We start from the raw sequence: 12,474 nt of genomic DNA, 5'->3' as shown, positions 1-12,474 counted from the left end.
TCCTCATGAAATCTTCATTGTGCCGATCAATGCTTGGTAGACATCATGTTCTCTGGTATCTTAAATTTTACACGAGTATGCATAATTCATCAATTTAACTACGTTCGCCAGATAACACAAATTACTTTGCGCCAAAGAGCAGCAAACTAAAAATAAAAAAGAATCCGCAAAAAACATCAAAGAACACGAAAAGATCGAATAATATTTCTTGCACGCCCAGGTACAGCTTGTAAAAAGGATATGTGGCTGTTAAATTGTCCATCCTTAGACAATAGCAGTAGCAATCTTTTTCCATGCCTGTTTTATTGTGTAAGCTAAATGCTTAGAGGCAGTAGGTGATTACAGGATCTAGCATCTTGAAAAAAAATTCATCGGCAGAATTTAGCACGATTCAATGCCATAATAACAATAATATTGAAAAATTGCTCGGCGAATTCGATGGCTGGTTTTTACCTTTAAAAAAATCAGGAACTTTACTCACCATCAACACAACAGTTCAGTCAACAGGCCGCCCGTTACAATTAAACCATGTCTCTTCCATTTCTCAGAGTGTGCAACAGAAGCCTTTCTTCTTCTATTCGAAGATCGACTCCTGTACGTTATAGTGTTTTCAGTATATGAGTATGAGTGTTTTAAACCAAGAATTTGTCATTGTCTCCATGTTTCTGTGCTGCGCTTCTCACTGGCTCTCTCTCTTTCGTCCTGGCAAGTTCAAAAAGTTCAATGACAAACCTTGTTCTTGAATGTCAATGTTTACACTTTTAGATTTAAAAATACCTGTATGTAATCTTGGTATAGATCTAGGTATTTTTTTACTTTCCCTCCCATCTCACACTCAGCTACCAGTTGTCTATTTTCTACTAAATATTGATGCGCTGAACACGAATATGAACTTCATTTCCGTCGCAAATTAATAGTTTTTTAAATATTTGATTGTTTTTAACCGAGATAGACATGCTTTGGACCAATCGGGGGGTTCCATGGGGGACCTGCCCCACTGGGGTAAAAAAATCTGGGGGGTTACAGGGGGGCATGCCCCCCTGTTTTTACACCCATAATTTGATATTTTACAGTTAAATTTGAAATTGTCTTGAAAATAATTGATTTGCGACAGTTTTAGTGGCTTTATCATATGTGTGATCTGCAGCAAACAGTACAGCAGTTTGACCCCTGAAACAGTGCATCTGTGTGCGGGAGTGAAAGTAAAAATTTACCTAGATCTAGATCTAGATCTAGATCTAGAATCTATATAGATATCTATGTCTGTTTATTCTTTTATTTAAAATTCTGGGTACAACTTAAGAATGTGGGCCCCATCTATTTAGACTAGACTTGAATTCATCCACACACACAGACTCACATGTCACTGTTGGTGATCTTGTAGTTCCGCTCGTTAAAGTCCACGATCCATTTGTTTACATACAGAGAAGAAATCCAGAAGTCTTGAAGACCAAATACTGTTTGAATTAGGCTACACACAAAGAGCAGGGATGCAACCTAACTCTGCAAAACATTAAAGGCCACCTCTATTCTCACCCGGGGTGAGAATAGTGTAGGCGAGTCTTTTGGCTATTCTCACCCGGTGCGCGTTCACCGTTATAGCCTAGATCTAGGCCAACAAATTTTGCGTTCACCCTAAACCACAGAATTCTACACTGTGATACCAGAAAAATTGTAGAATTCTGTGCCGTGAACGAATGTTCCATTACAACTGTAGCCTATTAAAAGCGTACAATTTTGTCTGTGGGCAATTTGAAGAAAAAAACAATGTCTCTCTCTCTCTCTCTCTCTCTCTCTCTCTCTCTCTCTCTCTCTCTCTCTCTCTCTCTCTCTCTCTCTCTCTCTCTCCCTCTCTCTCTCTCTCTTTCCCCCTCTCCCGTCTCTGTGTATCGCTCGCATTCTCTTTTTCTTTGTATGTCTCTGTGTATCGCTCGCATTCTCTTTTTCTTTGTATGTCTCTGTCTTTCTTTCTCCCCACCTATTTCCCACTCTATCTTTCTCCCGTTCCCTCCTGCCAACTGGGGCAAGTCATATATTTTGCTAGTACTTCCCCCTGCTCTCTCTCTCTCTCTCTCTCTCTCTCTCTCTCTCTCTCTCTCTCTCTCTCTCTCTCTCTCTCTCTCTCTCTCTCTCTCTCTCTCTCTCCCTCTCTCTCTCTCTCTCTCTCTTTCCCCCTCTCCCGTCTCTGTGTATCACTCGCATTCTCTTTTTCTTTGTATGTCTCTGTGTATCGCTCGCATTCTCTTTTTCTTTGTATGTCTCTGTCTTTCTTTCTCCCCACCTATTTCCCACTCTATCTTTCTCCCGTTCCCTCCTGCCAACTGGGGCAAGTCATATATTTTGCTAGTACTTCCCCCTGCTCTCTCTCTCTCTCTCTCTCTCTCACACACACACACACACACACACACACACACACACACACACACACTACCGGGTCTGGGTGCTGAAACTTTCCGAAATCACAAAAGAGTTCCCCTTCCGGGTCTGTATACTTCGTGACTTTGATCCCGGTTACCGGGTCTGTATACACTTCGTTTTATAAATTATTAGATCAAGCCCCCCCTGAAACCCCCCTACTGTTGACTTTAACGAACGAAACTACAAAATCGCCTCACTGTCAACTAGATTACTGGATAAGATATATATTGATACTAGATTCTAGATTTTAGATCTAGATTCTAGATCTAGATATATATCTAGGCTCTAGATTAGATCTACTGACTGATTTATGGATTTACTTCTAGGTCTAGAATCTAGATCTAATTCTACACGATGTCACCGTGTGTCTCGCCATTCTCACCCCCCTCAGGTGTGCTATAGCACAAACACACACAGAACAGCACTGGGTTTAAAAGTTGTACAGATCTAGATCTAGTCTAGTTAAGTTTCGGAAGGACTTCCGTAACGAGCGACCACTCCAACCTACGCAATAAAGAAGGGATTTTTGAGTGGGCTATGTAAAAGATAGGGTTTAGTAATTGGTTGGGCTTCTTTCGTATTTCCTGGTGTTCTCTTGCTTTCCATTGTCTCTCTACCTGAAGTGTATATATTATATATATATATCCCACCCGGAACCGGTCACCTAGATCTAGTACTAGGTTACATAAACACAGCCTCGCGGCCTTCCGAGCGACATGAAGCTAGAAAGCATCTAGCACACCTCTGTGATTGGCCCAAATATAGATGACGTAGTTCCGCCATCTACTTTTCTGTCCTCAGGGGAATTCGCACTTGCAACCCGCAGCTTGCATGCGTAACTTTTGCATTCAGTGCAACTTTTCCTAATTTTTCTTGTAGCTTTTTGCAACTTTTGCTATTTTCAAATGCAACTTTCTCCGGGGTTTCCCTTGCGAGTTGACTACACCTATTACCCTTTATTATTATTCGTCGGAATACCGGTGACAAAGTTACTAAAAATATCAATATGCAGCGTTGTGATGTTATCGAAGATCCTCTTATATCAAGATGTTTCAATTGCCTTATCTCACTTCTGAGCGAGATTTGGACGTGACCTTGTCTTAGCGCGTGACAGCCCGTGATACGAGTGTAAACAAACGTTCCAGCACCGAGTTGAAAGCGAGCGATTTTGTCTGTGGGTAGAGAGAGAAAGAGAGAGAGGGGGGAGTAAGAAAGAGAGAGAGAGAGAAATCCTCACAGGCCAGAACGCGGAACATGCGCAGAAATCCCCTCGGGCCAGAAGCGCCAGGTTAATCAACCGAATTCGTTCGTGTAGCAAAATGCCAGCCACCCCAGATCTTGTGTCTAGCACTCAGTATAAATCACAATTGTTTTAGCGCTGCATTATATATCGTCGCTCTCATGCCAGTCTCATGCTCCGATAATGTAAAATTTATCTCTTTTCCTGTTCATTTTTATCTGCTGTACACATATTATTAACTGTATCCCGTGCAATTTATTAGTTTATGAAATGTTTGAATATTTTTATTTGAACTATGTATATATAATATAGACCAAGGAACTTATCCTATCAAGGAGTGTTTGCCTACGTTTTCATCCGGGTAAGTCGAAAGTAGTGAAGCTGGGAAAAGTTTCAAGTCCTGTGGTTACAGTGGAAGACACTTCCCTACAAGAAGTGGACTCCTTTACCTATCTTGGAAGTGTCATTGATGGTAAAGGTGGAACTGAGCCAGATGTAAAAGCAAGAACCGCCAAGGCAAGGTCAGCATTCGAGCAATTATCAAAAGTCTGGAAAGCAAGCAACATCTCACTGCACACCAAGATTCGACTCTTTATTTTGAATGTCAAGTCTGTGCTCCTCTACAGCTGTGAAACTTGGAAGACAACAAAGACAGTGCTGAATAAAGTCCAGACTTTCATAAACAGATAGGTATGAGGAGTATCCTAAGAATTAAATGGCAGGATAGAATAAGAAATGAAGAGCTGTCGGAAAGGACAGGAAAAAGGATATAGAAGTAGAAATAGGACTAAGAAGGTGGCATTGGATGGGATACACCTTCAGAAAGCCCAGCGGAAACATCACAAGACAGTCACGGCAATGGAACCCACAGGGAGCACGAAGCAGGGGTAGGCCACAGGAAACATGGAGGAGATGTGTGGGAAGGAACATGAGAGAGATGAAGCTCACTTGGAACGAGCTAAGAAGGATGGCCCAGGACAGAGATAAATGGAAGGAGCTTGTATGTTGCCTTTCCCTGCCAGGGGTGAAAGGCACTGATGATGATGACATATATTATAAATTTTCAATTTACAGGGACTCTCAAGCTTGAAAGGCCACTGAACTTTGGCTGTCATTTTCTCTTTAGTTTTACCTCTAACAGCAGATAACCCCTACTTTCTTCAGTCGCAAATATCTTGACCCCTATTCAAGATAGAGATGCATATTTTTTTCACCAAAAACAAGATAAATAAACAAAATTTAGGAGGATAGCAATAACTTTACATTTACAGGACCCAACACTGACGAGCGCCTGATTAAAGCGTGTAGTGACACAATTCTTCACTTGCAGATAGGACAATGTAATTCTGAAAAGGTCTTCCAGTATTCAGATAGGACAATGTAATTCTGAGAATATCTTGATAACGACTCCAAATTATCTTACAATTTTTATAGAATGGACAATATTTGGTTTCTGATGTCATGTTCCTAACAATTCTAAATGACAAAAAATGTCAGATAGAACTTTGTAATTCTGAGGTAGCGATTTCCCTGTGATATTTTAATCTTAATTGGTAGAGGTACAGTGTGTCTCATATTTCTCTGTCTCTGTTTTAGGGTGCACCGGCTGTGGATTCAGTATTTAAATCAAGTTCTTACAGTTACAGCTCATCAGCTCCCAAAGATACTTCAAAGAGCAAACCTGCTGCCCCTAAAGGTACGTAGTATAGTACTTTGTTTGCCTGTGGTAATTTTTTCTGTGTAGATTTCAGTGAGTTGTTGCTTTAAATTAGTACGGTAATGGGACTGGACTACCAATCTTTCCAATTCATCATATTAACTATACTGCCTTATGATTACTTCACCCAAACACAAAATTATAAAATCTGAAATAATTTTTCCAGAAAAGCGCTTTGGAGTAAAAAAAATAAACGAAGAAAACAACAGCTTTTTTTTTAGTCATGGTTATTCTGTTTTGAAATTTTCATGAATTCTTTGCTCTGTTTGTCAGAAATATGATTAGTAAAATTTTAAAAAAGTTGGTTCATAACATTGTATGAGCAGCCAGGGGATTGTTGTGTCAGTTTGATAGGTCTCAACAAAGCGATGGACAGATTGAGACCTGAATGTCAAAGCAAAGTCATTATTATTCTCTACTGGGATAATGCAGCTCCTCATACCTTAAATCTGACTAAAGACATGATCCATAGGCATGGGAAAGATATTCATTAAACAGGAAAAAGACTCACAGAAAATGATGCACTCTTCACAGATATAATCTGAGATTGGCTGCATTCTCTTGACTGCATTTTCATTGATTTTCAAGGAGGAGATGCATGACCTGTATGCTCTGATAAGTTGATAGTAAAAATGCGTTGTTGGCTCTTATATATGGGAGGAAAAATGAAGTATAGGTTTAACACCCATTGCAACACTGAAGTTATATAAGAGACAGGGCCTCTGAATTAACATCTATCTCCAATAGGACTGAGCCAAAATGGGAAAATTTATGTAAACGTTGCCTTTCCCAAAAACAAAATGTCAGATTGAGCTGAGCCTCTAACCAGCCAATCCACAGTCACACTATTACAAGTCTGGTGGTAGCTATTAAATGCTAGACTACAGATGTCTGTTTTATGGATGCGTTGTAAAGAAGTTGAATGATATAACTATATATCGTGTCAAAAGTTTTTTTTTCTAATCCGTATAAAATTGTAGTTCACCATAATGCATACCGAACTGTTGTCATTCTGAAGTTTTCGTGTACAGTAGTCTCCACCTAAGACCCCGGTGCTTGGGAGCAAGGAAGATGCAGGGTCTTAAGCGAACGGTATCTTAGCCTATTCATCAGGGTGAGAATTTAGGGTGAATGGGGGTCAAACCCACTATATGTAAAATGATCTCCCCTTACTTTGAAATGAAGTGACGTGACTCTTGGGTGGGTTTATGATTTATGGCAAGCAATTATTAAATTCAGTCTGTCTAGCAAATTCGGGAGCGGAGATGGTCAGAGAAACTACCCTACCTGCCTAACATTTGATGTAAGTTCAGGCAGGAGTGCTTAATTACATTTACGAAGTTTGGGGAAAACATACACATCGATGAGTTCACACTTCGTCACGATCCAGTGTGAGGCAAACATTGTACCCCCTCATCAAGATTTACAATGGAGATGTGCTCACATTCACAAGTGGATGATCTGTGAAAAAATGGGTAATACAATGATTGCAATTTTTTGCTGCTTGGTTGACCACTTCAGCTGTGTTTGCCTCGGTTTTTGCTCCAGAACTTATGATCTGAAATGGGAAATCTTATCCGAATGAAGTCCAGCAGACAGAGCAGGATTCTTAGGGGTGACTTTTTTGCAGTAAAATTGTTGTTTTCATGAAATAATAGAATCTTAGGCAAACCAGGATCGGAAGCAGTGGGATTTTAGGTGGAGGCTACTGTATTTTTAAAAAGTTGTAATCTCTCTCTTTATCATTTCTATTGTCATATGAATTCCTTAAGGCCTCTACCAAAGTGCTTTGTTTACTTCTCATTCTTTACTCTTTTAATACCTTTCTGTTGAATTTAATGTGCAAGACAATGAAAAAGTGTTTCAAAAGAGAAGTATAGGTTCTCATGGGCTGGAAGGGAGTCTTCAACATCCAACATAGCTAAGTAAAAGCCTGTGGTGTTAGGGGAAATGATATGATTTCACCATATTTTCTTTCAAAATGCTTCAGAACAAACAAACCAAGCAAGTAAAAGCAATAAACTTATACATTTTCAGAAAGAAGAATGTTAATGTAACTAGGAAATATAACTAATTTTTGAATGAGTTGAAATGTTTGATGGTACAAAAAATGGAATAAACGAACCAAAATAGCAACTCAAATTAGAACCAATTAAATCAGCCGTAACACCTCAGAATTAAGCTTACGGTCGACTTAATTTGCCGTTAACACTTAAGGGATGAAGGATTTTAATGCAAATTATGAAAGTTAACCTGATTTGATTTGTTGTGATGGATAATTTGAAAAAAATCATTCTGCTTTATTTTTGTTGTGTGTAGATCTGAAGATCTGTACTTTTGTGTTGTTTTTCTTTTTCAGCATCTGCAAAACCGAAAAAAGCCGCTGAATCCACAGTACCTGAGAAGGGAGACACCTACTCTTCTGGGAAGCAATTCTTTGCCCACAACACTTACAGTTTCTATGATATCGAATCAAGCATGGCGAAAGATCGCATCCCTCAACCCTCCAGTAACAAGGCATCATAACATTTGAGAAATTTATTTTGTGTTATACTGTTGCCATTAATCAGTTGTATGTAAATTTATTGAGGTTGAAGTGAAATTAGTCTTGGCCTGTTAAAAGCATCCGTTTTATCAACTGTCAGTAAGAGTAAGAGTACAATGGAAACATCTCAGAATCATTGTTGTGCCCTACCCTGAAATAAATAAAAGTTAATGCATCACATTACCAATAGTAAGGGCCCTCTCCGTGCACTAAATTGTTTTACATACTCTTAATTACTGCCTTTGTTTTGAAAATTGTAGTATCCCTGAAGTTCTATCAAGTTGTCATAAGCTCTCTCTCTACTGTCTTTCGCGTGTTCATTTCTTGTGAACTTGATTTGAGTTTTCCCATATTGCAGTTTTGGGTTTGCATGTTCTTTTATTGAGTTTTTTTGCTTCTCTGAACAGTTTTTGTCTCAGACAATAATTAAATGTTATGGTAAAGTCGATTACATAATCTGACATGAGAAAGTTTGCTGTCAAACAAGATCTTTTGCATGTTAATACACTGTAATAATGAAGATGCTGTTTAAAGCAATCCCAAGAACAAGTGAATTGATAAAATAGAACAATATATTAGTAACCTTGAGTAGAGTATGACTGAGTTTGAGAATATGTTTAAAATTTATTCTGTATGATGAGAAGAGCAAACTGCCAAGGGTATTTTTACATGTCAATATTTTACCCAGAATAAAGCAGTATCATTATCTATAGCTAAGAGTATCGGTGCTGAGAAATTGACGTCCCAAAAGAGCTAAGACGTGTACTTAAAAGACGGTTTTTAGCCAACTCTATAAGAGGCTGATGATTATAGCAAGTGGTCTGGCTTATCAAATTTTACCCGTTTTGAGTACCGGTATTAAAAGTTATCTTTTTATCACCGAGGGGGGTAAACACACTACGCCGGGGCCTTTTTCGGTACTTAATCTAAAATTAATAAAAACGTAATTAAATGGGTCATTAAATCAAAACAAGCAAACCTATTTTGATAATTCTTCATCTAATGAATGAACTCCTGCTAAAAGAGTCCTGTTTTCGGCAATTGCTAAAAAATAATTTGATGTCGAAGTCAACATGAAGGAATGTGCCCAAGACGGTTCCAACTGCGAGCCGCTGGGAGTGGCTTGCCGGAGATAAAGAGTTAATGCACATAAACTTTCAACAGAGATCTATACACTTCTGATTCTGAATTGGCTTTTCAGCATATTATTGTACATTTGTGTTTTGACACAAAGATCATCTAGTTTTCAAGTAGTTTTGCCTGTGATTCAATTTGTTTTGTGAGGGCAAGTCTTAGTGTTCTGTTTCATTGCCCTTTGCTGTAACAGTCCAAAGGGACACCATGTTTTGTTTGAGGTAAATGTGACTCTGCTTCTGTTTATGTGTGTAAGAGTCTTAAATAACGGCTTGGAAGACGATGGAGCGTATGTGATCTGTTGTGCAGGAGTTTAGGTCCTGCCCTCACCTTCATATTTCTCAATGTGATATGATTGTCACAAAAATATGCGCTCTCCTTTTCAGTTTGAAATAAAACAATAAAATGTAAACTAACAAAAGTATTTTTAACTTTCATCTTTGTTTATATGTACGTGTGTTATTTGTTGTTTTTTTATCTGGTACTCTTGAACTGGCAGAACTGGCCATTTTCAAGACTTATTAACTTTATAGTAAAGAGTGAACACCTTGACCAAAAAAACCCGCGATCTCTGAGTCTTAACTTTAACAGGTTGATGGTACATGATGTAATGTGAGCAGACAGCCTTGTCTTGAATAGATAAGGGTTAAATTTTTACATGGTTGATCCTGATCAAGCACTTTGTTCATCGTTACTCTTCAGCTCACACATTGTTGTGGGTGTATAAAGAGAAAGAGGCGTGTGTTCTTGTTCATCATAAAGTGCTGTTGGTGCTGTGGTTCTGTGGAAGAAACTGAATACTTATGTCCCTGAGCTCTCATACAAATGAGTTACAACATTCTCCTCTGGACGGCCACATGGGTGACACACTATTTTTTATCCTGCAAATTCTGTGTTTATTGAAATATATAGTGAATCCTCAGAAGGAACAAGATGACGTGATTGTTTCTGTGTAGTTTATTAACAATATCATTTAACTTGGTGCTGATTTGTTAAGTAGGTAAAGCTTTTTCTGAAAAGTTCCAAATTCCCATTTTCTCGACCTTGTGAGTTCTTCAATCTAATAATCTTTTTACAGTGTTGACGACATTAATGTCCTTAATCCTGTTTTCATAGCTAGACGGAATAGCATTGTTATGAGGTTGGATGTTGAACTTCTTTAGTAGAGTTAAAGTAGAAAGCCTGGGACAGGGGCTCAGAACATTCCTCGAGTACACAATATAATGGGTTCATCCTATAATATTCAGCTCTAAATGATTTCAGATGTCATGGTTCTGTTTGGATAAACTCAACCCTGGTAATCCTGGTAAGCAAGAGGCTGTTCTGGTTATTGATTTCCTTATTGTTTGAGTTGACTTCTTTTCACTTTTTTTTTGTGTTCATAAAGTGTGACTGACTCAACTGACTGGCAAGCCGCCACATCTGTGGGAACATCTCTTTTTCTCTTTCATTGTCACACTATAGTGAGTCCTTGAAATGAAACAATACTCCCTGTACAGCATTATTAGCAGATTGATAAGTACCGTTAATGATTTTATTTCCTACTGATCTTCTTCAAAGTTTGAATGGCCCATTAAACACAGAAGTTTAATCCAAGTTTTTGCTGTAGTGTACTCAATCATCTGTGGTCCCCAAGGCTCTTAATTCTGAATGGAGGATTTTTACACAAAGGCTTTTTATGCTGTTAATTAAACATGTTGGTTAAGGGACACTGTTACAAAAATTGAACCCAAGCTGTCTGCCAGCATCATTGTGGTGTGTGTGACTGATTAGGTCATGAAATAACACTTCTGCCTCACTGGGTGGGCCGAATTGACCCTCGGGACCACATTACCGTTCTTACCTCTGTCGTTTCTGCATTGACTGATGGGTGCACCAAACATATTTAATGATCATAATGCCGTTTTTATGTAAAAAAAGTGAGGGGAAATTGATCATTGAATCAACAATTTTTTGGATCCACATAAAAATAGAAGTAAAACTTACACATTTCAAAGTAACACCATTCAGCTATCTTTCAACTTGACTGTTAACACAGTCCTGGTGAAGATTGATGCATTTCTTCCAAAAGCTCATCAGAAAATATTCCCCACTTTGAAAAATTCTGGTTAAGAAAATGCCACCAGTCTCTAACCACTGAGGAGATTAGATCATCATCCTATCGTGAACCTAACTTTGAGGAGCAGAACCCCTGTGGCATGGAAAAACACAGTGGCTGTCAACTTATTCGCTGATTTTGACACTAACTTTGAACTTTTTACCTGTCAGTGACAATGGACGCAAGCAACATGTGTTTGAGAGCTTAGCGTAGATTGTGTCTCAGCCTATGCTCCTTACATCATAAATAAAAAATGATAGTAACAGGTCCAGCTTTCCATCATGTATTATATATTTCATGATCTTTGCTGATGGCACTGAAGAAACATGATTTATGTTGAGCGGTTGGAAAAGAGGACAGAATTGATTTTAAAATCCTAAGAAAAAAAAATCCCCAAAACAGTGCTAAAAGTATGCAGGTTCTATGTATCTTACCCCTCTCCCTCCGAGACCGAACATTGACAACACACTCTATGGAACATTACAGCAACTGCAGCAAACCTTCACTTTTCACTACATGGAGGAATTGGACAGGAGGGCGAGAGCCCAGCTGTTGCTGGATCGATAACAACAGCAACAACTACATGTATCTTACAACCTTTGCCCATAGATGAATTGTGAATCTATTTTGTCATAGCAAGTGTTTTCAACTCAAAACTTTCTTATTTTTTAAGTACGACTTGATCAACTTGATGCAGAATAAAATGTAATAATGAAGACACCAATGCGGATGGCTGAAGATAGCAACAGGTAGGATCTTCTAATCTACTATTCCCTCTGCTGCATAACAATTTTTTTTCCCAGCGCTAATTGTCTGTTATGTCAATTTATATTATATAATTATCTTTACTTCAAACAAACACCTTGAATCACTTTCAGAGCGTCCAAGGCATTTTCTCCCTGAGGAATATGGCAAACTCGAGGAATGTAAGCTGTGGTTTTTATATGAGGAGTTCCCCGGAAAGAAGGCCGTAGTCACGAACTGGAAATTGTGAGGGTGTCAATTTTAAAAGCTTGTGGATTCATAACTTCCTATTTTTGTTTGATTGATGGTTTACTATTATGTTTGTTGAATGGAAAATCTAACAATAACAATCAACCAACAGTTGAACAGAAATACAGTTATGAGTCAACAAGCGTTTTAAAATAGATAACCTCACGATTTTCAGTGTGTGACATTTCCCATTTTCCCATGGACTCCTCATACTGGTCAATTAAAACTGCATCAGTGATTTTTGTCTTACCCAGTTGGCATCAGAAACTAAATGTTACACAGTACAGTAGTCTCCGCCTAAACGCACGCCATACAAAAGCACGCTCCGC

At 38.6% G+C, this 12,474-nt stretch overlaps 1 protein-coding gene across 1 annotated transcript in view; it reads left to right on the top strand.

Moving 5' to 3' along the window:
- The first annotated feature begins 451 nt into the window (after positions 1 to 451).
- The window catches only part of LOC101856632, a 17,396-nt gene continuing 5,373 nt past the window's right edge, over positions 452 to 12,474 (top strand). Inside the window, exons 1-5 of the mRNA XM_005112974.3 lie at positions 452 to 594; positions 5,255 to 5,354; positions 7,735 to 7,892; positions 10,318 to 10,360; positions 12,031 to 12,078. Of these exons, the coding sequence (XP_005113031.1) occupies positions 529 to 594; positions 5,255 to 5,354; positions 7,735 to 7,892; positions 10,318 to 10,360; positions 12,031 to 12,078 (415 nt within the window). The 5' untranslated portion in view covers positions 452 to 528. The remainder of the gene's footprint in view (positions 595 to 5,254; positions 5,355 to 7,734; positions 7,893 to 10,317; positions 10,361 to 12,030; positions 12,079 to 12,474) is intronic.

Source organism: Aplysia californica, unplaced genomic scaffold, assembly GCF_000002075.1.
Source record: "Aplysia californica isolate F4 #8 unplaced genomic scaffold, AplCal3.0 scaffold01516, whole genome shotgun sequence".
Taxonomy (NCBI): domain Eukaryota; kingdom Metazoa; phylum Mollusca; class Gastropoda; order Aplysiida; family Aplysiidae; genus Aplysia; species Aplysia californica.
The sequence above is the reverse complement of the archived record's forward strand: the minus strand, read 5'-3'. Positions and strand labels throughout refer to the sequence as shown.